This window comes from Balaenoptera acutorostrata, chromosome 1 (genome assembly GCF_949987535.1).
Source record: "Balaenoptera acutorostrata chromosome 1, mBalAcu1.1, whole genome shotgun sequence".
Classification (NCBI taxonomy): Eukaryota; Metazoa; Chordata; class Mammalia; order Artiodactyla; family Balaenopteridae; genus Balaenoptera; species Balaenoptera acutorostrata.
Window position 1 is genome coordinate 33,277,207 of NC_080064.1, and position 23,383 is coordinate 33,300,589.

At 39.5% G+C, this 23,383-nt stretch overlaps 1 protein-coding gene across 2 annotated transcripts; it reads left to right on the top strand.

Moving 5' to 3' along the window:
- The first annotated feature begins 478 nt into the window (after positions 1-478).
- On the top strand, positions 479-17,814 carry LOC103002217 (zinc finger protein 684-like). Of its 2 annotated transcripts, none has more exons than XM_057539158.1 (5): positions 479-593; positions 7,304-7,412; positions 11,050-11,176; positions 11,872-11,967; positions 16,379-17,814. In XM_057539158.1, exons 2-5 carry the CDS (start codon positions 7,410-7,412, stop codon positions 17,302-17,304), a joined length of 1,152 nt encoding a protein of 383 aa, XP_057395141.1. In that variant the 5' UTR covers positions 479-593; positions 7,304-7,409; the 3' UTR covers positions 17,305-17,814. The 2 variants fall into 2 exon arrangements, with proteins under 2 accessions (XP_057395141.1, XP_057395092.1); XM_057539109.1 differs by lacking the exon at positions 479-593 and adding an exon at positions 6,680-6,763.
- Positions 17,815-23,383: the final 5,569 nt, after the last annotated feature.

Consider the following 23,383-nt stretch of genomic DNA (forward strand, 5'->3'; position numbering starts at 1 on the left):
TACTGACTTCTTTGCTTGACCAAACTTTAGTCAGGCTCCTGAACCTTTCCGAGGCCCACTTGCACACTTACTTGTAAAATCTAGTTTTAGCAAGAACCCTGCTAAGTCATTTTAACCAGAATCCTGCACCCTCAATATCTGATCAGGTTCCTCATCCTCCATCATCCTTCAGGTGATGTCTGATCACCCTAGCCTGTCTTCAGCAGGAATCCTATAAGGCAGATTCAGCCAGAACCCTCCTTACCCGTGATGTTTTCTCTTAGTAATTTTCCACCCACTGACCCCTACCCTACTCCTTAGCTATAAATTCCTACTTGTGCATGGTGTATTCAGAGTTGAGCGCAATCTCTCCCCAACTAAAATCCCATGGCAGTGGTCCCTATACCTATCACACTGGTCCTCAGTAAAGTCTGTCTTGTCATTTGTCATCTTTAACAAATGTCACTGAATACCTTTTTTCTTTAACACTTTCCCAGTTGTTTTAGGAGGCGGCATACTGGTTACACTCTTGCAGTTTCAGAATTTTCTGTTACCTTCTTTCTTTTGGAATTGTCTTCAGGATCCATTTGTCAGCCACACAGGGAATTCTTTAGGTATGTATAGTCACGGGACTTGCCTTTTTTTTCCAACTCAACAGTCTTCTCTCATTTCCTACATGAAATCCTTGTTTTACCCTACTCAGTGCTTTCCATTCCCATCCTATCTCCCCTTCCCATGCCCATGCTTCTCATCTGAGAAACTCCAAACTATGTAAGGCTACAGGAAGAGGACACATATTAGGAGGCAGTAGGGCGCTCTACTGTTGTAGGCATGATGTGAGGTCCCCTTGGAAGAGCAGCTGTGTAGGTCGAGGTGGCAAGAGGTGTGCAATGGTCTGCGAATAAAACAAGGGAATTTTAATTGTAATATGTCAGGAAGCATGTTATCTAGGTTCCATAAATTAATTCACTCCCTTAAGTGGAAGAAGGAATACAGTAGAGCAAGTTAAAATATACTTCCTTGGGCTTCCCTGGTGGCACAGTGGTTAAGAATCCGCCTGCCAATGCAGGGGACACGGGTTCAAGCCCTGGTCCGGGAAGATCCCACATGCCGTGTAGCAACTAAGCCCGTGCGCCATAACTGCTGAACCTGCGCTCTAGAGCCCGCGAGCCACAACTACTGAGCCCATGTGCCACAACTACTGAAGCCCACGCACCTAGAGCCTGTGCTCTGCAACAAGAGAAGCCACCGCAATGAGAAGCCCGTTCGCAACGAAGGATAACCTCCGCTTGCTGCAACTAGAGAAAGCCCACGCTCAGAAACAAAGACCCAATGCAGCCAAAAATTTTTAAAAATTAAAAAAAATATATATATATATACTTCCTTACTGGACAAATATAAACTGCCACCTTGAGAGTTTTTGTCACTGAGCTCATTGGCTTAGGCCATATGAGACTTTGGCAAGAAGAAAACCAAAACTATGCTTAGTTCCATCCAAACATCTCAGATTCCCAGAACTCCCTAGTCTATTTGTATTCTGTGGCTGAAACAGCCATACACAATCTAAATGAGAACTCCCTCGATTTTTCCCACCTCTAAGAGTTTGTCATACCTTGAGACTTTCTTTCTTTTTTTACTTTATGAAAAGATCACTGAAAAATACCTTCTTTCTCTTTTATTTATACACAGATGGCAGATAGGGCGTTTTCTCCCCAATGAAACTTCATTTTTTTCTGATTATATCATATGTGCTAACTTTTAAGAATCAAATACAAAACGTATAATGAAAAGAAGAAAACAGAAAAAGTGGAAAAGGCAGATGTAAGTTTAGGAGTCCTTGAGTTCTGGAAAAAGAGAGTTTAGGCTTTATAAAGGTGTAAAAAAAGTAAGGGTAACTAGAAAAGCATAGAAATATAATGTGTAACTTAAAAATCTGAAGAGAGGGCTTCCCTGGTGGCGCAGTGGTTGAGAATCTGCCTGCCAATGCAGGGGACATGGGTTCGAGCCCTGGTCCGGGAGGATCCCACATGCCGCGGAGCAACTGGGCCCGTGAGCCACAACTACTGAGCCTGTGCGTCTGGAGCCTGTGCTCCGCAACAGGAGAGGCCGCAACAGTGAGAGGCCCGCGCACCGCGATGAAGAGTGGCCCCCGCTTGCCGCAACTAGAGAAAGCCCTCGCACAGAAATGAAGACCCAACACAGCCAAAAATAAATAAATTAATTAATTATTTTTTTTTAAAAAAAGAATGCTTTGATTTAAAAAAAAAAAATCTGAAGAGAGCAATAATGAAAACTTCATAAATCCAACAGAGCAGGAAAGGTGAAAGTTGCAGAAAACGATATAATAAATAGAAAGCCAAAAAAAAAGTAGAAATAAATAAAAGCATATCAATAATAATATTAATTGCAAATGTGTTAAACTCACCTATGATGAGGAAGAAACAATGGTCTCTTATTTTTTTAGAAGCACTTTAGTCTTTTAGTAATTTCCTTTGCAAAACTAAAAGCATATTATTTCCAGTGAGCTAGTGCATACCACTGAAAAGACAGATTGATACCACAGAAAACCTTGATTTACATTACCACCAAGATCTCATGTAATAGGAGCAGAGTAGTCCCCCAAAAGAAAAATAGGGTCTGTTACCAAAAGAAGGAAGAAGAGGAAGTTCCCTGGTGGCCTAGTGGCTAGGATTCTGGGCTTTCACTGCAGTGGCCTGGGTTCAATCCCTGGTTGGGGAACTGAGATCCTGCAAGCTGCATGCTGTGGGCAGAAAAAAAAAAAAAAAAAAGGAAGAAGTGAGGCTGAGAAGATGTCCAATAACATTTCACCCCTTTGAACATGGACGTTCTGTTATATGACCACAGTTCAATGATCAATATTTAAAAAAATTTACCACTGGTATAGTACTATTCTTAATCTATCATCCATAAAATTCCCCAATTGTCTCAATACTGTTCTTTTTTAAAGAAATTTTTAATTTTGGAATAATTTTAGGTTTACAGAAAAGTTTCAAAGCTAGTACAGAGAGTTCCCATATATCCTTCACCTATTGCCCCTAAAGTTAACATCTTTTATTACCAGAGCACAACTAAGAAGCCAACACCGGTTTATCACAATTAACTAAATTCCAGATTTTATTCATATTTCACTAGTTTTTCAATAAATGTCCTTTTTCTGATCTAGGATCCAATCCAAGATACCACATTGCATTTAAACCAATAATGTTTTTCTTAAAAAAATTTTTTTTTCTGGTCCAGGATCCAAACCAGGATTACCCATTGTATTTAGTTGTCATATTTCTTCAGACTCCTTTAATCTGGAACAATTCCTCAGCCTTTCAACATCTTTCATGACATTGACATTTTTGGAGCGTACAGGCCAGTTATTTTGTAGAGTGCCCCTCAGTTTTGGTTGGTCTGATGATTCCTCATGATTAGATTCAAGTTATGCATTTGGGCAAGTATATCACGTAAGTGATAGTCTTAGTATTTCATGTCAGGAGGCACAATGTCAAACTTGTCTTATTACTGATGATCTTACTTTTTTAAATTTTATTTTAAAATTTTATTTATTTATTTATTTACTTATTTGGCTGAGGTGGGTCTTCGTTGCTGCACGCGGGCTTTCTGTAGTTGTGGCGAGCAGGGGCTACTCTTCGTTGCGGTGCACGGGCTTCTCGTCGTGGTGGCTTCTCTTGTTGCAGAGCACAGGCTCTAGGTGCGCAGGCTTCAGTAGTTGTGGCATGCGGGCTCAGTAGTTGTGGCTCACGGGCTCTAGAGCACAGGCTCAGTAGTTGTGGTGCATGGGCTTAGTTGCTTCGCGGCATGTGGGATCTTCCCGGACCAGGGCTTAACCCGTGTCCCCTGCATTGGCAGGCGGATTCTTAACCACTGTGCCACCAGGGAAGTCCCATTACTGGTCACTTTAACTTTAATTATTTGGTTAGGGTGGCATCCACCACATTTCTACATTGTAAAATTACCATTTTCCCCTTAATTAATTAATTACTTAATTACAAAGGGAAAATGGTAATTAAGTAATTTTCAGGGGAAATAATATCCTGTTCCTCATCAAACTTTCACCAAAGTGCTAGTTTTAGCACTCTGTTAATCTACCCATTCCCCTTCCATCTTTTTTTTTTTTCCTTCTTGAATTTTTTTTCCCCACAGAAACCATCTCTGTGTCTCACTGAAATTCCCCCAATCTAGACTTTTCAGGTCACGTTCTCTTAAACTCATTCCAAACAGGCTTTCCCCTACACCACTTCTGAACGCTGAAACTGTTCTGGTAAAGGTTGCCGATAAAATTCTACTTGCTGTATCCAATGACCAAGTCGTCGGCCTTAATTATTAACAGCTTAGGACACGATGTAGCCCTCGGTTCTCTGTGAAGCATTTATTTCCACGTTGCTTACAGCAGCCACATTCTCCTGGTTCTCCTGCTTCTCTGATCTTTCCTTCTCAGTCTCCCTGCTGAGTCCTTCTCATCTCTACAAACTCTCAACTTGGGAATATCCCAGGGCTCTATCCTCAGACCTCTTCTCTCTCTATACACTCTTCATTGGTAGCCCCATTTGTCTGATGGTTTTAAAGTCTATCTATATAATGATATCTCCCAAATGTATTTCTTGTAGACATCTCTCCTGAACTCAAGCATATTTGCCGAACTTCACCACCTGGTTGTCTCTAATCGGCCTCTCAAACTCAACACGTTCAAAACAGGTCCTGCTCTCTCTCCTTCTCCCTAGATGTGCTCCTCTTGCAGCCTTCTCCATCTCATCTGATGGCAATTCCATCCTTTCACTTGCTCACACCTGGAACTTGGGAATCATCCTTGAGTCTCCTTTTTCTCTCATACCTTACATATGATCTACAGTAAATCAATATCGAGTCTGCCTTCAAACTAGACCTTGAATGCAACTACTTCTCACTAGCTCTTCTGCTACTACTTGGTCTGAGCCACCATCATCTCACTTCTTGATTATTCTAATGACCTCCTAACTGGTTGTACCCTGGCTTTCCTCCAGTTTATTCTCCACACAGCAGCCAGACTGATCATATTAAAACTTGAGTCAGACCATGCCACTCCTCCACTCAAAATTCTCCAGAAGCCTCTATTTTCACTCAGAGGAAAAGCTAAAGTCCTTACATCGATTACAAGTCCCTCCACAGTCTGGGCCCTCACCCCTCCTTACCTCTTTATTATTCTCCCTTCCCCAGGTACATGGCCCTCCTTGCTGTTCTTTAAATGTGTTTGGCACTTTCTGCTTCAGGTCTTTGCTCTTGCTGTTTCCTCTACCTAAAACCCTTTTCCATCCGGCATGAGTTTGCAACTTCATTTCCTTCAGGTCTTTGCTCAAATATCTCCTAAGAGAGGCCTTCCTGGACTACTCTGTTTAAAACTGCAGCCCTCCACTACAGCCTAACCCCTTTCATTGCACTATTTTTCTCCATAGCATTTATCAATATCTAATAAAATAGAACATTAGCTCCACGAGGCAGGCATTTTTGTCTGTTTTGCTCACTACTCCATACCCAAATCAATGTCTGGTATATAACAGGAACTCAGGCAACATGTTTTTGTTGAATGAATATTAGATATATGCTTATGATAAGGCCTGACAGTATACACACATTAAAAAAAAAGAAAAAAAAGGGACTTCTCTGGTGGTCCAGTGGTTAAGAATCTGCCTTCCAATGCAGGGGACATGGGTTCGATCCCTGGTCAAGGAACTAAGATCCCACATGCCATGGGGCAACTAAGCCCATGCGCCACAACTACTGAGCCTGTGGGCCACAACTAGAGAGAAGCCCGAATGCCGCAGTGAAAGATCCCATGTGCTGCAACTAAGACCCTATGCAGCCATAAATAAATTAATAAATAATAAATAATTTTTTTAAAAAAGAGAGAGAGAGAGCTGGGGCTGAGGGGTGGAGGAGGAAGGTCTGAAGAAACCTATAGAAGAGAAATTGTCCCAAAGCTCGTCTGGGTAAAGGGTTTTTTTTTTTTTTTGCATACTATAATTCATGACTTCCTTCTGGGAAAAAATGATCATTCCTGATAAGCAATTTCTAAATGACTTTAATGGAATTAAGACTTGTTACAGAAACTAGTTATCCACCCAACCTGATGCCTGTTAGATACACTCTCATTTTTATAGCTTGCCAACGATTATGTAACCCTTCTCTTTTCCTATATAAACTCTTTTCCCTGAGTGAAACTTGAAATTGCCCTCTTGCTGTTCCCTTACAGCTAGATTGTAATAAAGCTTTGAAACGTACTTATAACTAAGCTGTCTGAAACTAAAAACCTTTTTAACAGGGATCTAATACATTAATTTACATAGTTTAGATTTTAAAACTATTTACATATGATATGTTATTACAGTGTTACTAAGTTTAATTCTTTTTAAAAATAAAATAAAAGAAGAAACTCTTCCTTTAAATAAATTTCTGTTTTCTATTTACCACGTCTATATGGCATATGTTTTCTATATGTCACGTACTAGAAATCTCCGCTAGATGAAGGGGAAATCCCTGAGGCCTTCCGGACATAAACTCCAGGAGCCATATGGGAAATGTAGTCTCTGGTGGATTTCCCCAGAGAACCCTGGCGGGAGGGTCTGGGTGCGTCGCTACTTCCGCACACGCGCAGTGGGGACCTCAGGAAGTGTTTGCGTTCTTCCACGTGTTTCAGTACTGAGCGGCGGGTGAGCCAGAAGGGCTTGAGGGACAGGTGGAGAGCAGAGACCGGCTTCTCAGTTCATGTGAAGAAAGCAAAATTGTAGGTTACTCCTATGCGCGGGGGCATTTGGCTCAGAGGAAGCCGAGTAAGGGCTGGGCTCCTTTCTGCCCAGGTCTGGCAGGGGCGTGGCGGGCCAGTCTGCGTTGCTGTGTTGTAGGTAGTGTGGACCGCGTAGGGAGCCCCCGCCTGTGCGCTGAACCGTAACTCATCTCATTCCACAAGATTTTTGACTCGCCGAAGGCAGTAAACCCCTTCAAAGCGGCGGGGAAGAGAACCAATACAGCCAGTGCCAGACACTGTTAAGCACATTATTTTAAAGTATTGGCATTTGTTTATCACGATGACTTTGTAAGTGTACTCATCGTTTTACAGGGAGTTATGAAGCTGCTTCAAATCACACAGCTAGTTAGTGGAGGAGCGAGTATTCAAACTCAGTGCCACTTTACCCAAATTTCATTATTTTTGCAACTTAGTACTTTGCCTAAAACAAAGAGTTAGTTTGTATTCTTCTTGAGTGAATGCTAAATGAACTTCAACTTGTGATCATTGTTACTGAGAGAACTCTTGGTGTCTCTGCAGGAAGACTGTGTAATTGAACCTGAGGGTCCCTCTTGCGTATTCTTGCCTGTTTTAGTTTCCAGCGGCCCTGGTTAAAATCTACAAAAAGCCAACCCAGGGCCACAGGATGGTGAGTTTAAAGAATCGCGGCCCAACGTGAAGGTTCTCGTTGAAGGAGTGTTGCTTCTCCATCAGATTAACCCCGGGAAGAGGCTCTCCTGACCTGTGACTTTTTTACCCCATTTCAGTTGAGGCAAGAAGCAACTTCTGTCTCTACTATCTAGTGAGAGTAGGGCTTGACTCATGGCATTACATGTAAGTACCATCAAGGACTGTGTTTATGGAGGTGTTGCCCCAAATGTTTGAGGAGAGAGGTGAGAATTACAGAAAATGAGTTTGGGTTTATGGGTCAGGCTCCACAGGAAAATGAAACTCACAGGAAGAGAATGAGGGTATGGTCAAGGGAAAGAAGAATCAAGAGCTACTACAGAAGAAATTCTGCTTCTTTCCTAAACACATTTATTCATTCCCCTTCTCTCTTTCTCTCTCTCTCAGGCTCTCACAAACACACATTCACACCAGTGCGTTCCCTTCCTCATTGCTTCCTTCACAATTAAGCTGGCTCCTTACTATTTTAGTTGTCATATTTGCCCTTTGGGGTTATGCTGATTCCCTTTCTCCCCTTACCTAAATGCAGAACTAGTTTACAGAGTAATCACAGCCTCATGGTGCTAGAAGGACTTTTAGGAGTCTTCTGGTTCTGCTTCATTTTAAGGAGATGGCAATTGAGTGCTAGAGTCCCACAGCTTGTTAGTGGCTGAGTCAGGCCTGAAATCCAGTCTTCAATTCCCAGACTGTTCTTTTTCCTGCATCACAGTTCAAAAGTTTTGCCATGGGACTTACCTGGTGGCGCAGTGGTTAAGAATCCGCCTGCCAATACAGGGGACACGGGTTCGAGCCCTGGTCCGGGAAGACCCCACATGCTGCGGAGCAACTAAGCCCTTGCGCCACAACTACTGAGCCCCTGTGCCACAACTACTGAAGCCTGTGCGCCTAGAGCCCATGCTCTGCAACAAGAGAAGCCACCGCAATGAGAAGCCAGCGCACTGCAATGAAGAGTAGCCCCCACTCGCCACAACTAGAGAAAGCCCACAGGCAGCAACGAAGACCTAGCACAGCCAAAACTAAAAAAAATAAAAATAAAAAAAAGTTTTGCCGCACCGCAGCAGCATGCAGGATCTTAGTTCCCTGCCCAGGGATTGAACCGGTGCCCCCTGCAGTAGAAGCGCGGAGTCTTAACCACTGGCCTGCCAAGGAAGTCCTCTGTATCACAGTTCAGTTGGGCCAAAGTTGCTTAATAAGTTTCTTTTGAAAACATGTAACAAGGAGTTTGATTCATTCAGAAAATATTTGCTGAGTGTCTGTTGTGGACCAAACACCATTCTGGTACTTGGTGTACCACAGTGAGCAAAACAGAATCTATGTTTTTCATGGAGGTAGAGAAACAAAAACCAAATAAACAGATACACAATCTGTCATTTGATAGTAGGTGCAATGGAGAAAAAGACAGAGTAAGGGTGTACAGAGTGGTGGTGACTGTGAGGGAGGAAGCTCTTTTATCTGAGGTTGTCAAGAAGAGCCTCGCTGCTAAGTGACCTGTAAACAGAGACCTGAAGGAATTTAGAGAGTGAGCTGTGCAGTATCTCGATTTTTCCCTGGGGGAGAACAGCCCAGGCAGAAGAGATGTGCAGAGATCCTGAGTAATCATCCTTGGTATTTTGGAGGAAGAGCAAGAAAGCTGAATGTCTGATCAGAGTGACTATAGGAGGGTGCTTGAAGGATTGAAGTAGATGAGGTTAGAAGAGGTGGAACCAAGATGTTGTAGGGCGTTACAGACCTTTGTTTAGATTTTATATGTATATTTTTAAACTGTATATATTTACATGTATGTGTATATGTATATATTTGAAAAAATAATACATTATAAACATTTAGAAAGTACAAATATGTACAAAAATATAATAGAGGTTACATATGATTCTGCTGTCTTTACAACCCTAAATAACAGTTATTTACATTTTGGTAAATAGCTATTATTTATTTGCAGAGACCACCAAGCTTGTGTGTCTCTGTATCTGCGTGCATATTCTTTTAAAAGGGAGGGGAGGATCATGTTATATATTTTAACGTACTTTTTTCACCTACAAATATAAATGGAACCTCTTTCCAAAGCAGTGTCTTTCTACAGCATCTTTTTTTTTAAATCAACACTGTTAATGGACATTTAAGCTATCATCTTTTTTTTTAAATCAACACTCTGTTAATGGACATTTAAGCTATTGTCTGTGTTTTCATATTATAAGCAATGATATAAAAACATGATTTTTCATCTCTCCCTTTCTCCCCTTTTTTATTTTTAAAAGTAGTCACAGTCTTATTGAATGCTTACCACATATTGTTCTGAGTGGTTTCCATGTATTCACTTATTAATCCTTGTAAAAATCCTATGATGTGTGTACTATTATCATCAGCGTTTTGCAGATAAGAAAACTGAGGTATAGAGTAGTTAAGTAACTTTCTCAGGGTCATTGCTGCTAGTAAGTGGAGTAGCTGAATTTGAACTCGGTTGCCTGGCTCCAGAACTCAGGCTTTTAATCTTCATATCCATCAATTTTTATTTCTTTGGGATAAGTTTCTGGGAGAAAAGAAATCACTAGATCAGAAATTAACAATAAATTATAATAGATCAATGGGCAGAAATGTGTACATCTACCCAAGAGAGACCATCCTTACCCAAGTTTCCTGTGATCATATCAGGATTAAAAGTGGACAAGTTGGTCTTTCTATAACATGGACTTCCCTGCTTGTTTGAAAGGTCATTCTTCCCCCAGTAGCCTTTTTTGTAGCTGGCATATGGGTACTTATTTCTAGGCTTGAAAGGCAGGGGACTCCCCCTGTCTTGTTTTCGTAGATCGGTGTCCTTTCTCATGAGCCGCAGAAAGTGACCAACTTCCAGGCAAGATATCCATCCATCCATACGTCTATCCATCCATTTATTCATTCAAATTCCACTTTGCTTTCTGGTGAATTTGAAGTGACTTGTAAGATTCCATATATTAAAGTGGAAAAGTATTAATAAGTAAGAATATAAATGGGAAAAATATAGATTGAAATTTAAATTGAAGAAAAATTAGAAAATTGATACGGAGGCCGTAGGGTCTGCACATACTTTGTAATGTTGAGATGCAAATTTATGCTTAATCTTGGCAGTCATAAAAACAGGATACCCAATCAGTGAAGTTATTGGCCATGTCCTAGAGAATAAGGTATAACAATTCCATAGATAAAGATTTTCCTGGCACTTATCGTGAAAGAAAAAAATTTGATGATTTGTCATAAATGAGTAGCCATTTTCATATGACTGTTTTTCAGTGTCCCTTTGTATAAGCAGAATACATGAGGCCAAAACAATGCTCAGTGAACTTAGTATTATCTTATTCCTTTTCTTCCTCTCCCTCTTTCCATATATATGTATGTATACATATGTATATATACGCATGTGTGTATATGTATATAGTGGGACAGTTTTAATATGATTTTCTTCTATCACAAATTTTAATTCTAAATCAAGTACGTAGTTTTTAGTAATTCTAGGTAACTTCCTGCAAACTCTGAACATATGAACATAATTAGAGGAATTGCTCTGAATCCCCTCCACGTGCCCCAGTGGTGCTCACTTCAGGTCGAAGATGAATGTACTATTACAGGGATCAGTGACATTCCAGGATGTGGCTGTGGACTTCACCCTGGAGGAGTGGCAGCTGCTGGGATGTGCTCAGAGGAAGCTGTATTGGGATGTGATGCTGGAGAACTTTAGAAACCTCATCTCAGTGGGTAAGGACAACTTCCCTGTGTAACTCAGGATATACTAATAGTACCCTCCCGTTAAGACTTGAGAAACCTGTGAACATTCTGAAGCATTAGTAAGTCTGACCCTGAATTTTAGTGGTCAAAGAATCTTTTTCTTTTTTTTTTGCTATTTCTGTTTGTTTGTTTATTTATGGCCGTGTTGGGTCTTCTTTGCTGCGTGCGGGCTTTCTCTTTCTCTAGTGTGGCAGGCGGGGGCTTCTCTTCGTTGCAGTGCATGGGCTTCTCATTGTGGTGGCTTCTCTTGTTGCGCAGCATGGGCTCTAGGCGCGTGAGCTTCAGTAGTTGTGGCACTCGGGCTCAGTAGTTATGGCTGCGAGCTCTAGAGAGCAGGCTTGGTAGTTGTGGTGCACGGGCCTCATTGCTCCTCAGCATGTGGGATCTTCCCGGACCAGGGCTCGAACCCATGTCCCCTGCATTGGCAGGCAGATTCTTAACCACTGCGCCACCAGCTTAGTCCGGTCAAAGATTCATAATCCCCTTTGGGGATCAGGTAGTATGTTTAATGCTTCTGCCTCCCAAATGAAGAAGGGTCTTTTCTGTTCTGAAGCTTGTTTGTTATCTTCACAGGCCCTAAGACTCCAGGAGGCAAACCCGAATTGTGAGGTAGTCGTTTGTTCCTAGCACTTTGTCCCCAGTTCTGTGTTGTTTCCCATGAACAGGGTGTCCAGTCACCAAAACAAAAGTGATCTTCAAGGTGGAGCAAGGACAAGAGCCATGGATGGTGGAGGGAGAGAACCCACGTTGGCGCTCTCCAGGTGAGTCAGAGAAAGCAGGTAGATGAGAGTCTCTGGAACTGAGGTCTCAGTTAGTGAGTGAGGGACAGGCACCTCTGAAATACTTTTCAGGAAGCACCTCTTAAAGCCACACACCTTTGAAAGTGACTGGGTACACCTGACACAACATCCTCAGATCCCCAGATGGCACCTTCACTTCCACTCTTCCACGTGGCTGCTCTTTCTGTTTCTCAGCTCTTGTTTGGGAGGATGTCCTTCCTCTCTGCTCTGGCTCCTCACGCTGCCTGTTGCGTCGAAGTGCTTGTTGGTTCTCTCGGTTCCTAGAATCCTCATTCTTCTTCCCTCCTCAACATGATGGCCGATCTTTCCATACATCAGTTTCTAATAATGTAATCAGATTGTGTTTATTTGAGACATAAGGAATGAGGTAAGAGTCCAAATTGTCACACTAATAAGATTCTCCCTTGATGGAAGGCAATCTCAGAAGCAGTGAAGAATTGCCTTCTCCTCCATTTTCCCTAACATTATTATATCAGTGGACTTCGCATTAGTTTTGAGCAGTGATGATGTTGTTTTCGACATGGTGTGGCACCATAGTAACAATAGTCAGAGTTAACTTTCTTAACCACACAGTATATAAAGGCAAAAGTTGGTAAAGCCTAGGAGTCTTATGGTTCAGATCCCCAGAAATCATGGAATCTGTATGTGTGGAAACCAGAATGCGAAATTTGAGTTAAAGAGTGTGGTGTCAGGGGCAAAGGAGAGTTTTGGAGGCTAGTACATCTGGAAGGTTGAAAGAGGTTATAAAAAAATAGGATTATTTATCAGGAAAAATTCTTATCAAGTAGTAGAAATAACTGATGATAGAAGCAAAAGAATTGACATCTGGTCTCTTTTCAACGTTCTACTGAGCCTCTGTGTTCCTGGGTATGTGTAGACATCGGAGAATGAATCCTAGCTAGAAGCGGAGTTGGAGAACTTTCTACAAATAGGCCTCAACTGTGGCTTGGGTGGCTAGAGAGGATATAGGAAAGTGCCTATAGGTAAAAGGGAGTTAATGGCTTGACAGTTCTTTTGTGGTTGTGTGCAGGATGAGGAAGGAGAAGGAGAAGTGTGTGAAGGAGACTCGGGAGCATCCTAACAGGATAACTTAATTCTTAGATGTTGTAGATTTTGACTCTGGTCAAATTTCCCCAACCCAATCTAGCTCTTCTCATTTCTCAGAATGCCTTTATCTCCTTGTTCCCCTGGTTACCCTCCTCATTCATTCCTCTGAAATGGCTCTCCCCATTCTCAGAGCTACTCTGCATCCTTGTTAAGAGCCCTTTTTAACTTTCTTTGTCATTGTTATAACATTACTTTGTGCCTATTTTACCGTCTTTCACAGAATGGAAAGTCATATTTATAAATAGAAAAAGCTACTTGTTCTCATTATTGTTTTCCGGAAGCCTCCATTTCAGCAGTTTCTTCTTAATGCCCAGAGCAGGACAAATACAGATTTCTTTTTTGTTTTATAGTCCAGAATGGGAGACTAGACCTGAAACCAGAGACTTTTTGCATGTGTGTGGTAAAAAAAAAAAAAAAATGCATAATATGAAACTTACCCTCATTGGCAAACTTTTAAATGTATAGTACAATATTGTTAACTGTATACACATTGGTGTACAGGGGATCTCTAGAACTTCCTCATCTTGCAGGACTGAAACTCAAAACCCATTGAACAACTCGCCATTTCCCACTCCTCCCTGCCCCTGGCAACCACTACTCTACTTTCTGCTTATATAGGTTTGACTATTTTAAATACCTTATGTAAGTGCTATCATGCAGTTTTTGTCCTTCTGTGACTGGCTGATTTCACTTAGCCTAATGTCCTTGAGGTTCATCCATGTTGTAGCATATGAAGGATTTCCTTCTTTTTTAAAGTATGCATATACCATATTTCCTTTATCCATTCATCTGTCAGTGGACATTTAGATTGTTTCCAACTCTTGGCTATTGTGAATAATGCTGCAGTGAGCACAGGAGTGCTAATATCTCTAGGAAATCCTGTTTTCAATTTTTTTGATAAATACCCAGAAGTGGGATTGCTTTATCATATGGTGGTTCCATTTTTGATACTCTGAGGAAACTCCATACCGTTTTCCATAGTGGCTGTACCATTTTACATGCACACCAACAGTGCACCAGGGTTCTAATTTCTCCACAGTCTTGCCAACACTTGTTATTTTGTTTTTTTGTTTTTTAATAATGGACATCCTAACAGGTGTGAGGTGATATCTTATTTTGGTTTTGATTTGCATTTCCCTGATGATTAGTGATGTTGAGCATCTTTTCATATACCTGTTGACCATTTGTATGTCTCCTTTGGAGAAATGTCTATTAAAGTTCTTTGCCCGTTTTTTGCTATTGAGTTGTAAGTGTTCCTTATGTATTTTGGATATTAACGACTTATCCAATATATGTTTTTAAAATATTTTTTCCCATTCTGTAGGTTGCCTTTTCACTCTATTAATTGTTTCCTTTTCTTAACAGAAAGTTTTTAGTTTGCTGTAGTACCACTTGTCTGTTTTTGCTCTTGTTGTCAGTGCTTTTGGTTCCCTATCCAAGAAATCATTGTGAGCACCAATATTCTGAAGTTTTCCCCTATCTTTTCTTCTAGGAGTTTTATAGTTTCAGATCTTATGTTTAAGTCTTTAATATATTTTGAGTTGATTTTTGTGTGTGGTGTAAGATTGGGGTCCAATTTCACTCATTTACATGTGGGTATCTTGTTTTCCCAGCACTATTTGTTGAAGAAACTATTCTTTCCCCATTGTGTTGTCTTGGCACACTTCTTGAAGACCATATATGCATGGGCTTATTTCTGGGCTCTCTATTCTTTTCCATTGGTCTATATGTCTGTCTTTATGCCAGTACCATAAAGTACAGTTTTGATTACTGTAACTTTGTGATGTGGTTTCAAGACAGGAAATGTGAGGCCTGCTGCTTTGTTCTTTCTCAAGATTGTTTTGGCTCTTGGGAGTCCTTCGTGGTTCCATACGAATTTTAGAATTGCTTTTTCTTTTTTTTTTTTAGTTAATTAATTTATTTTAAAATTTATTTTCGGCTGCATTGGGTCTTCATTGCTGTGTGTGGGCTTTTCTCTATTTGCGGCGAGTGGGGGCTACTCTTTGTTGCGGTGCACAGGCTTCTCATTGGGGTGGCTTCTCTTGTTGCAGAGCACGGGCTCCAGGCATGTGGGCTTCAGTAGTTGTGGCACACAGGCTCAGTAGTTGTGGCTTGCGGGCTCTAGAGTGCAGGTTTAGTAATTGTGGCACACAGGCTTAGTTGCTCTGCAGTATGTGGGATCTTCCCAGACAAGGGCTCGAACCCTTGTCCCCTGCATTGGCAGGTAGATTCTTTTTTATATATATATAAATTTATTTATTTTATTTATCGATTTTTGGCTGCGTTGGGTCTTCATTGCTGTGCATGGGCTTTCGCTAGTTGCGGTGAGCGGGGCTACTCTTCGTTGCGGTGCACGGGCTTTGTATTGTGGTGTCTCCTCTTGTTGCGGAGCATGGGCTCTAGGCACATGGGCTTCAGTAGTTGTGGCATGCAGGCTCAATAGTTGTGGCTCGTGGGCTCCAGAGTGCAGGCTTAGTACTTGTGGTGCACGGGCTTAGTTGCTCTGCAGCATGTGGGATCTTCCCAGACCAGGGCTTGAACCCATGTCCCCTGCATTGGCAGGCGGATTCTTAACCATTGTGCCACCAGGGAAGTCCCGGCAGGAGGATTCTTAACCACTGCACCACCAGGGAAGGCCCCTAGAATTGCTTTTTCAAATTCTGCAAAAAATTCCACTGGGATTGCACTGAATCTGTAGATACATTTGGGTACATTTGGGACATTTTAACAATAGTCCATGAACACAGAAAATGGAAAATGTCTTTCCATTTATTTGTGTTTTCTTTAATCTCTTTCAGAAGTGTTTTGTAGTTGTCAGTGTACAGGTCTTTCATCTCCTTGGTTAAGTTTATTTTATTCTTTTTGATGCTATTGTAAATGGATTGTTTTCTTAATTTCCTTTTCAGATTGTTTGCTTTTAGGGTATAGAAAGACAACTGACTTTTGTATGTTGATTTTGTATCCTACAACTTTGGTGAATTTATTAGTTCTAACAGTTTTTTCATGGAATCTTTAGGGTTTTCTGAATACAAGATCATGTCTTCAGTGAACAGAGATTCTTTTACTTCTTCCTTCCCCGTTTGGATGTTTTTTGTTTCTTTTTCTTACCTAATTGGTCTAGCTAGGACTTTAGTCCTATGTTGACTAGAAGTGGTCAGAATAGGCATCCTTGCCCGAAAACATAGACTTTAAAATTTTCTTTCTATTACATGATATTGGAAGGAGTAACTGAGAACTGAGAATATTTCATTTTACTCCTTTTTAGAAGTTATCTGCTTACTTGATGATGAGCTAGAGGGACAGGAAGGAGAAGGAAGCAAAGACAATTTTTTGAACCAAGGTATGTTCACCTTCAAGAAAACACTGACCAACGAGACAGTCCAAAATTGTAATCTGAGTATAAATTTTATTTCTTCAAGACAAAAACAACATAAATGTGAATCAAATGGAAAGTGTTTGCAACCTAACTTATACTTTCTTAGTTATAATAAAAGTTATATCAGAGAAAACTCTTATGAATACAAGGAATGTGGAAAAGCCTTCGAAAACAAGTTGTGTCTTATTAGACATGAAAAAAAGCACAGAAGGAAAAAAACCTTTGGGTGCAGTGAATGTGGGAAAGGCTTCCAAAAGAAGTCTCGTCTCATTAGACATGAAAAAAAGCATACAAGGAAAAAAAACACCTTTGAATGCAGTGACTGTGGGAAAGCCTTTAACAGTAAGGGACACCTTGCAGCTCATCAAAAAATTCATAGTGGAGAGAGACCCTTTGTGTGCAGTGATTGTAGGAAAGCTTTTACGCATAAAGCACAGCTCGTGGTCCATCAGAGACTCCACACTGGAGAGAAGCCTTATGAATGTGGTCAATGCGGGAAATCATTCACCTGGAACTCCTCCTTTACTCAGCATGTGAAATCGCACACACCCGAGAACTCATTTGAATGTAAGGAGTGTGTGAAAAGCTTCAAGTACAGTTCATCCCTTTATAAACACTCCAGAATCCATACAGGCGAGAAACCATACCGATGCAGAGAATGTGGCAAAGCCTTTGCAGACTCATCAGTGTTGGTCATGCATCAGAGAATTCATACAGGCGAGAAACCCCACGGGTGCACTGAATGTGGCAAAGCCTTCATCAAGAGATCACATCTCCTTAAACATTACTCAACTCACAGCAGAGCAACAAAATAAATGCAACACATGTGGGAAATCTTTTAACTGGAAGACACATCTCATTCTCCATCAAAGAAGTCATAAAAACAAGGGAGCTTTGTAAATGTGGGAAACTTAAAATTAGCCTTTTACTGAAGCAGCAAAGAATTCCTCATGAGAAAAACCCTATCAGTTGAATAAATGTGGAAAGGCATGTTCTGAAATTCATGTTCTATAAGTGATATTACTAATTTTATTGAAAAGATAACAGAAAATTTTGAGCTACAGACAACTTGACAGTAAAACTGAGGAAGTTGTGAAAAAATTGAATAATTAAGGCATCAGACTGACTATAATTGCATGTGTACACTGCCCCTGATTTATGATTTTTACACAATTTATACAAATGTCTGCACTGCTTAAGAAATTTGTATAACCGTGGGTTTGAAATATATGCTATGCACATTATACAAAATTATATCTGTTATAATGATGGTTGCACAACATTGTGAACGTACTTAATGCCAATGAATTGCACACTTAAAAATGGTTTAGATAGTACATTTTATGTTCTGTATATTTTACTACAATAAAAAATGTATAAATAAAACTTAAACCCCTTCTAAAATTATAGCTATTAAGATCTCTGGTAAACACCATCATTGTCTCTTCAAAGCCTAAAATCGCCATATCCAGAATTGCCAAATATAAATGAAATAATATGGTTTATTATGTAGGATGAAGGTCAGTGCTATAAACTTGATCTCTAACCATTTCATGGCACTTATGAGTAGTTACGGCAGTTGTTACTGAGCCTTCTTGAGCCTCCTCTTAAATAATAGTCAGGGACAGTTATGAAGTCTTCTGCTCTGCTCAGCTAAGGACATTGTGTAATATGTTTTCTTCTCTGTGCAAAACGTGTGTGTGTGCATGTGTGTGTATGTGCGTGTGTGTATTTAATCCTGATTAACCGGACACTGAAGAAAGAAAACAGCTGTGTTCTGTATTACTCTAAGCACTTAGTACAGGGAAAGAGGCATTTTTCCAGATAAATAGTCATAAATAAAAGCCATCCTATTTTACTGGAACAGCTGCATAAGTAGGAGTGAACCTAAAGCAGTATATAACTGGGGTACTTAGTTTAGAAAAATTAGGTGTCACAATACTTTGTGAGACTTCTGGAAGGAAATTATTAAAATCAATATTATTGATTAAAATAAAATTAAATTGTCTATATTATTATTAAAATCAATTATTACCTTTTTGTTTAGGAAATCGATTCAGAGATATCTCAGGCTTGTTTGGAAATTTCCAGGTGACTACCATAGGTATCATATCAAGCTATATCGAAAAGTGTTTCTGCTTCCTTGAACTTCTTAGCAACTCTTTTATAATTTGACATTACATAAATTCTGTGTATTGCCTTTAAAGACACATGAACTCACAATGATTTAAGTGAAAATGCTGTATTTCACTTTAAGTGTTGCTTGCTAATATGAGTCTTTAAGCCCTTTCTTCAGACTTGGTTGAAGCTTAGGTACTGCATTGAGCTTGAACCTATATTCACAAAATCAGGTTTTCTCTTGCAAACATAAGTTTTGGGATTATATGTGTGAACTTGGAATTGTTTTCCCTCATTAACATTTTTGCAGGGTGATGATGACAGACGTGAATGAGAGTGATTTTCTGAATATCCATCAAATCTAAGTGAAGCCTTGTCTTACAGAGTTTTCATTCTGAGACTGTATGCTAATTAAACTTAGGTAGTCACACCAAATCACTTGGCAAACCACAGAAGTATATATGTAAATTAATTATAAACTCAGGGATCTTTTTTCAATTTTGACTGCCTTTTCTCTCACTTCCCTTTAAAGCTGTTCTTTTGCCTTATTTAACATTTTCTCTTCCCCTCCTAGCTCTTTCTCAGCTCCTGACTTTAGCAGTAATATTAGTATCTGAGCAAATATAAAGTTTAAGACAGCAAGAAGACAGACACCCTTGGAGGGTGGGGACTGTCTCATTGCTGCTAGAGTGAGTATTTGGTATTATGATCTGAGCTCTGAATTAAACTATTTGTTCCCTTTCTTAATTAACAGAGTAAAATAATTAGCTAAGTATGAACCATAATGAAACAAAATTAAATAGGTGTTTAAAAAGTTGAAACAAAGAAAAAAAATTTTTTTTTCTATTTAAACCAAGTCATTGTCAGGCAATAAAACAAAATCATGACTCTCACTAATTCTAATGCATTTCATGGGTCTAGAGCTCACATTTGTGAGATGTGCAGAAAATCATGTCTAATAATAATCAAATATACAAATTATTTTTAAGTAAAGTCAAGTGAATTTGAAGTACTTTTAATAAAACATATACATTTTTATTGAATAAAATAGGATAAGGGGTACTAGACATTTACATATATTTGGAAGACTCTTATATCTGCCAAGACCCTGTTGTTGGTGATTGTTGTGATCACAAGTTATTGTAGTGTTTTACTTTCTTGAACATATTTAATATATTGCTCAATTTATCTTTCTTTTCTTTTCTTTTTTTTTTTTTTTTTTTTGGGTGTGGCTTGCGGGATCTTAGTTCCTCGACCAAGGATCGAACCCACGCCCTCAGAAGTGAAAGTGCAGAGTCCTTACCACTGGACCACCAGGGAATTCCCTATCTTTTTTAAAAAGTTGAGATATAACTGACATGTAACATCATGTTTGTCTCAGGTGTACAACATAATGAGTCAATATTTGTACACATTGCAAAACGTTCTCCACAAGTCTAGTTAAAATCCATCACCACACACAGTTACTAAAATTTTTTTCTTGTGATGAGAACTTTTAAGATCTAGTCTCAGCAACTTTCTAATATGCAACACAGTATTACTAACTATTAACCATGCTGTGCATTACATCCCTATTAGATATTTTATAACTGGAAGTTTAAAGTTTGTACCTTTTGACCCCCTTCTCCCACTTTGCCCAGCCCCCACTCCCAGCCCTTGGCAGCCACCAATGTGTTATCTGTAATCTGTGGGTTTGGGTTTTGTTTTGTTTATTTTACATATAAGTGAGATTATATGGTATTTGTCTTTCTCTGTCTGACTTATTTCACTTAGCAAAATGCCCTCCAGGTCTATCCATGTAGTTGCAAATGGCAGGATTTCCTTCTTTTTTATGGCTGAGTAATATTCCATTGTGTATATACCACATTTTCTTTATCCATTCATCCATTAATTGACACTTAGGTTACTTCCATGTCTTGGCTATCGTAAATAATGCTGCAAGAAAAAATGTCAAACAATAACTAGTTATATTTTCAAATAATATGTTTAACATGTTTTCTTTCAACTTCAGACATGTTTGTGGGCAAAGTACTTCTATATTTAAAGCTAGAGATATGACCATTTATCTGAAAAAAGAACAATAAAAAGTTATTTTCTCACATTTCCAGACTTCTTTGACACCTGGACTCTAGTACTGGACACATAAAAATTGCTACGTGGGGAGCTTTCTACCATTGACTTCATTCTTTTCCTGTATGACCTCAACCCCAGAACATGATTTTGGCAGGAAGAAAACCAAAATGTTATTTACACTCAGGTCAAGTATGATCTTATATCCCCAGAAGCCCATTTTTCTTCATTGGAAGTCTGTGCCTTTGTCTAGTTGTCCAAAATGTTTGAAATAGTCATGCATAATGCAAGCAGATTATCCTTTTTCACACCCACCTTCCCTCAAGAATGTTACACTTTGAGATATTTTTACTTTAACTTTTTTCCTTTTAACAGGAACACTCAAATATGCTATTTTTTCTCTGTTTAAGTGTTTATACACGGACATTAAGTTGATTTTTTTCCAGTTTGAAGATAGGTTTATTTTTGAATGCTTTTATAATACCTGCTTATTAATATATATATATATATATATAGAAGGCCAAAAATATCTCGATGAAAATATCACCTGAAATCTCATTTTCCTGAGAAACCAGCATTAACATCAGCCACCCGAGAAGAGCAGGATGCAAGAAGTATCGATGAACAAACAAGTTGTAAACAAGTTGGTAAAGCTGAGTTTATGTTGGGTGTAAGTAATTTAAATGATGACTGCTTTGGGAGAGGGCTAGAAATAAGGTAAAATGAATATTCTAGAGAATAAAGTTGGAAAAGTGGGAGGAATCAGGGCTAAAGTGTTATAAAATCCTTGATCTGGGAAAGGATAGCGATACTAACTTTATACCTTGTCGAATATGCATGTTAAAAATTGAAGGTTAACCACTGAAAGAAATAGACTAGGTCGCAAATCACTAGAGAGAAAAAAGAGGATAAAGAGAGCTGTAAATCCAATAGAAAACAGGAAAGAAAAACCAAAGCAATAAAGGAAAAGCATGGTAAATAGAAAGCAAAAATAAAACAACAGGAATGTGTCAAAGTATATCACTAATCACAATAAATGCAAATGGATTAAATCACCTTTCCTACGGAATAATAACGTTCTATTTTTTTTAAATAAATATGTCAGAAGCACCTTATAACTTACATTGCAAAAGGTAGATAATCAGGTGCTCTCCCTAACCCCAAATCGAAAGAGCTGGTGCCTTTCTGGAGAAAGGAAGGAAGAAAGAAGATAAATTGGTGATATTGTCATATTATTTCATGAAGTAATACTATCTCTTATAAAAAATGTTTTCTTCAAATAATTTTTTCAAGTCTAGAAATTAACTATAGCTAGGAAGGTAGTAAACGTGTTTAATTAGTATAACAGTTACTCCTTTCTTTTGGACAGAGATGGGATTTAGTCTGATTTTTGAGCAAGATGTTTCATATAGCACAGCAGCAGTAGAAAGTATCTTTAAGATCAGAGCAGCTGTTTCTCTTGCATCAGGGTTCTCTGTCTTCATTATATTTTAATCAAGATGGTAAGAGAGATACTCTTTATTCCTCCTTTTAACCAGAAAGGCCTTAAAAATCCATACTTTTTCAGAGACTACTAGATTGTTTTTTAAAATCCAGGTATAAACTGCATACAAGAAGACTGAAGCAAAATCATACAGAAAGGATGGAAAATAAAGGAATGGAACAAGATCCACTGAGCAAATAATAGAAAGCTGATACATCCTTATTAATTGCTATAGATCAGGAGTTGGCAAACTTTTTCTGTAAAGGGCTAGATATTAAAAATTTTAGGCTTTTGTGGGCAATACAGTCTCTGTTACAACTACTCTGCTATAGCATGAAAGCAGCCATAGACACGTAAACGAACGAGTGTGGTTGTGTTCTAATAAAACTATTTACAAAAACAGTGAGCAGGGGACTTCCCTGGTGGTCCAGTGGTCAAGCTTCCACTGCAAAGGGCACGGGTTCCATCCCTGATGGGGGAAATAAGATTCCTCATGCTGTGTAGTGAGGCCAAAAAAAAAGAAAAAAGAAAAACAGGCAGCAAACCAGAGCTGACCCCTGTTCTGACTGTATACTGATTATATAGCAGTGAGCAAAAAAAGGCATGATGCCAGCACTCAACTCAAAAAACAATAATCAAACAAATATATAATAACCCCAGATATTGATAAGTAAAACATTAAAAAAAAAAACCCCGTCAGGTGATTGAATTAATAGGAAACTAAGGTAGAGTGGCCAAGGAAGACCTCTGAGAAGGAGAGACTTTTAAATAGAGACCTGAATGCAGCGAAGGAGGGAGCCTTGGAAAGATTGTGCAAGGGTCCGGAGGCAAGAGTGAGCCTGGCCTGTGGAGAATCAGCAAGAAGTCCAGTGTGGCTGGAGCAGAGAAGTGAAGGTGAGTTTTGTGCATTAGACAGGTGCCAGATTATGTGAGATTTCCTTCTAAATGTGATGGGAAGGTTTTGAAGATTTTTAGCGGAAGAGTGGTATAGTCTGGTTTATTTTTGGAAAGTTCTCTCTGACTGTGTGTGGGAAATGGATAGTAGGGATGGCAAGAGGGCAAATAGGGAGACCAGTTAAGAGGCAATTGCCTTGGAGTCCAGACGACAGAGCATGGTGTTTTAGTAGTGGAGGTGCTCTTCTAGGGGCTGGAATGTGTCAACTTTGGAAGCATTGTGTTGAAAAGGGCAGAGCCACTGTCAGTCTGGGTCACTGCTATGGTCT

Excerpts from the sequence above, each read along its gene's own strand:
- LOC103002217 (XM_057539158.1), top strand. Across the intron at positions 11,177-11,871 it reads TAGAAACCTCATCTCAGTGG|GGTGTCCAGTCACCAAAACA; the intron begins GTAAGGACAACT and ends TCCCATGAACAG. Across the intron at positions 11,968-16,378 it reads CCCACGTTGGCGCTCTCCAG|AAGTTATCTGCTTACTTGAT; the intron begins GTGAGTCAGAGA and ends ACTCCTTTTTAG.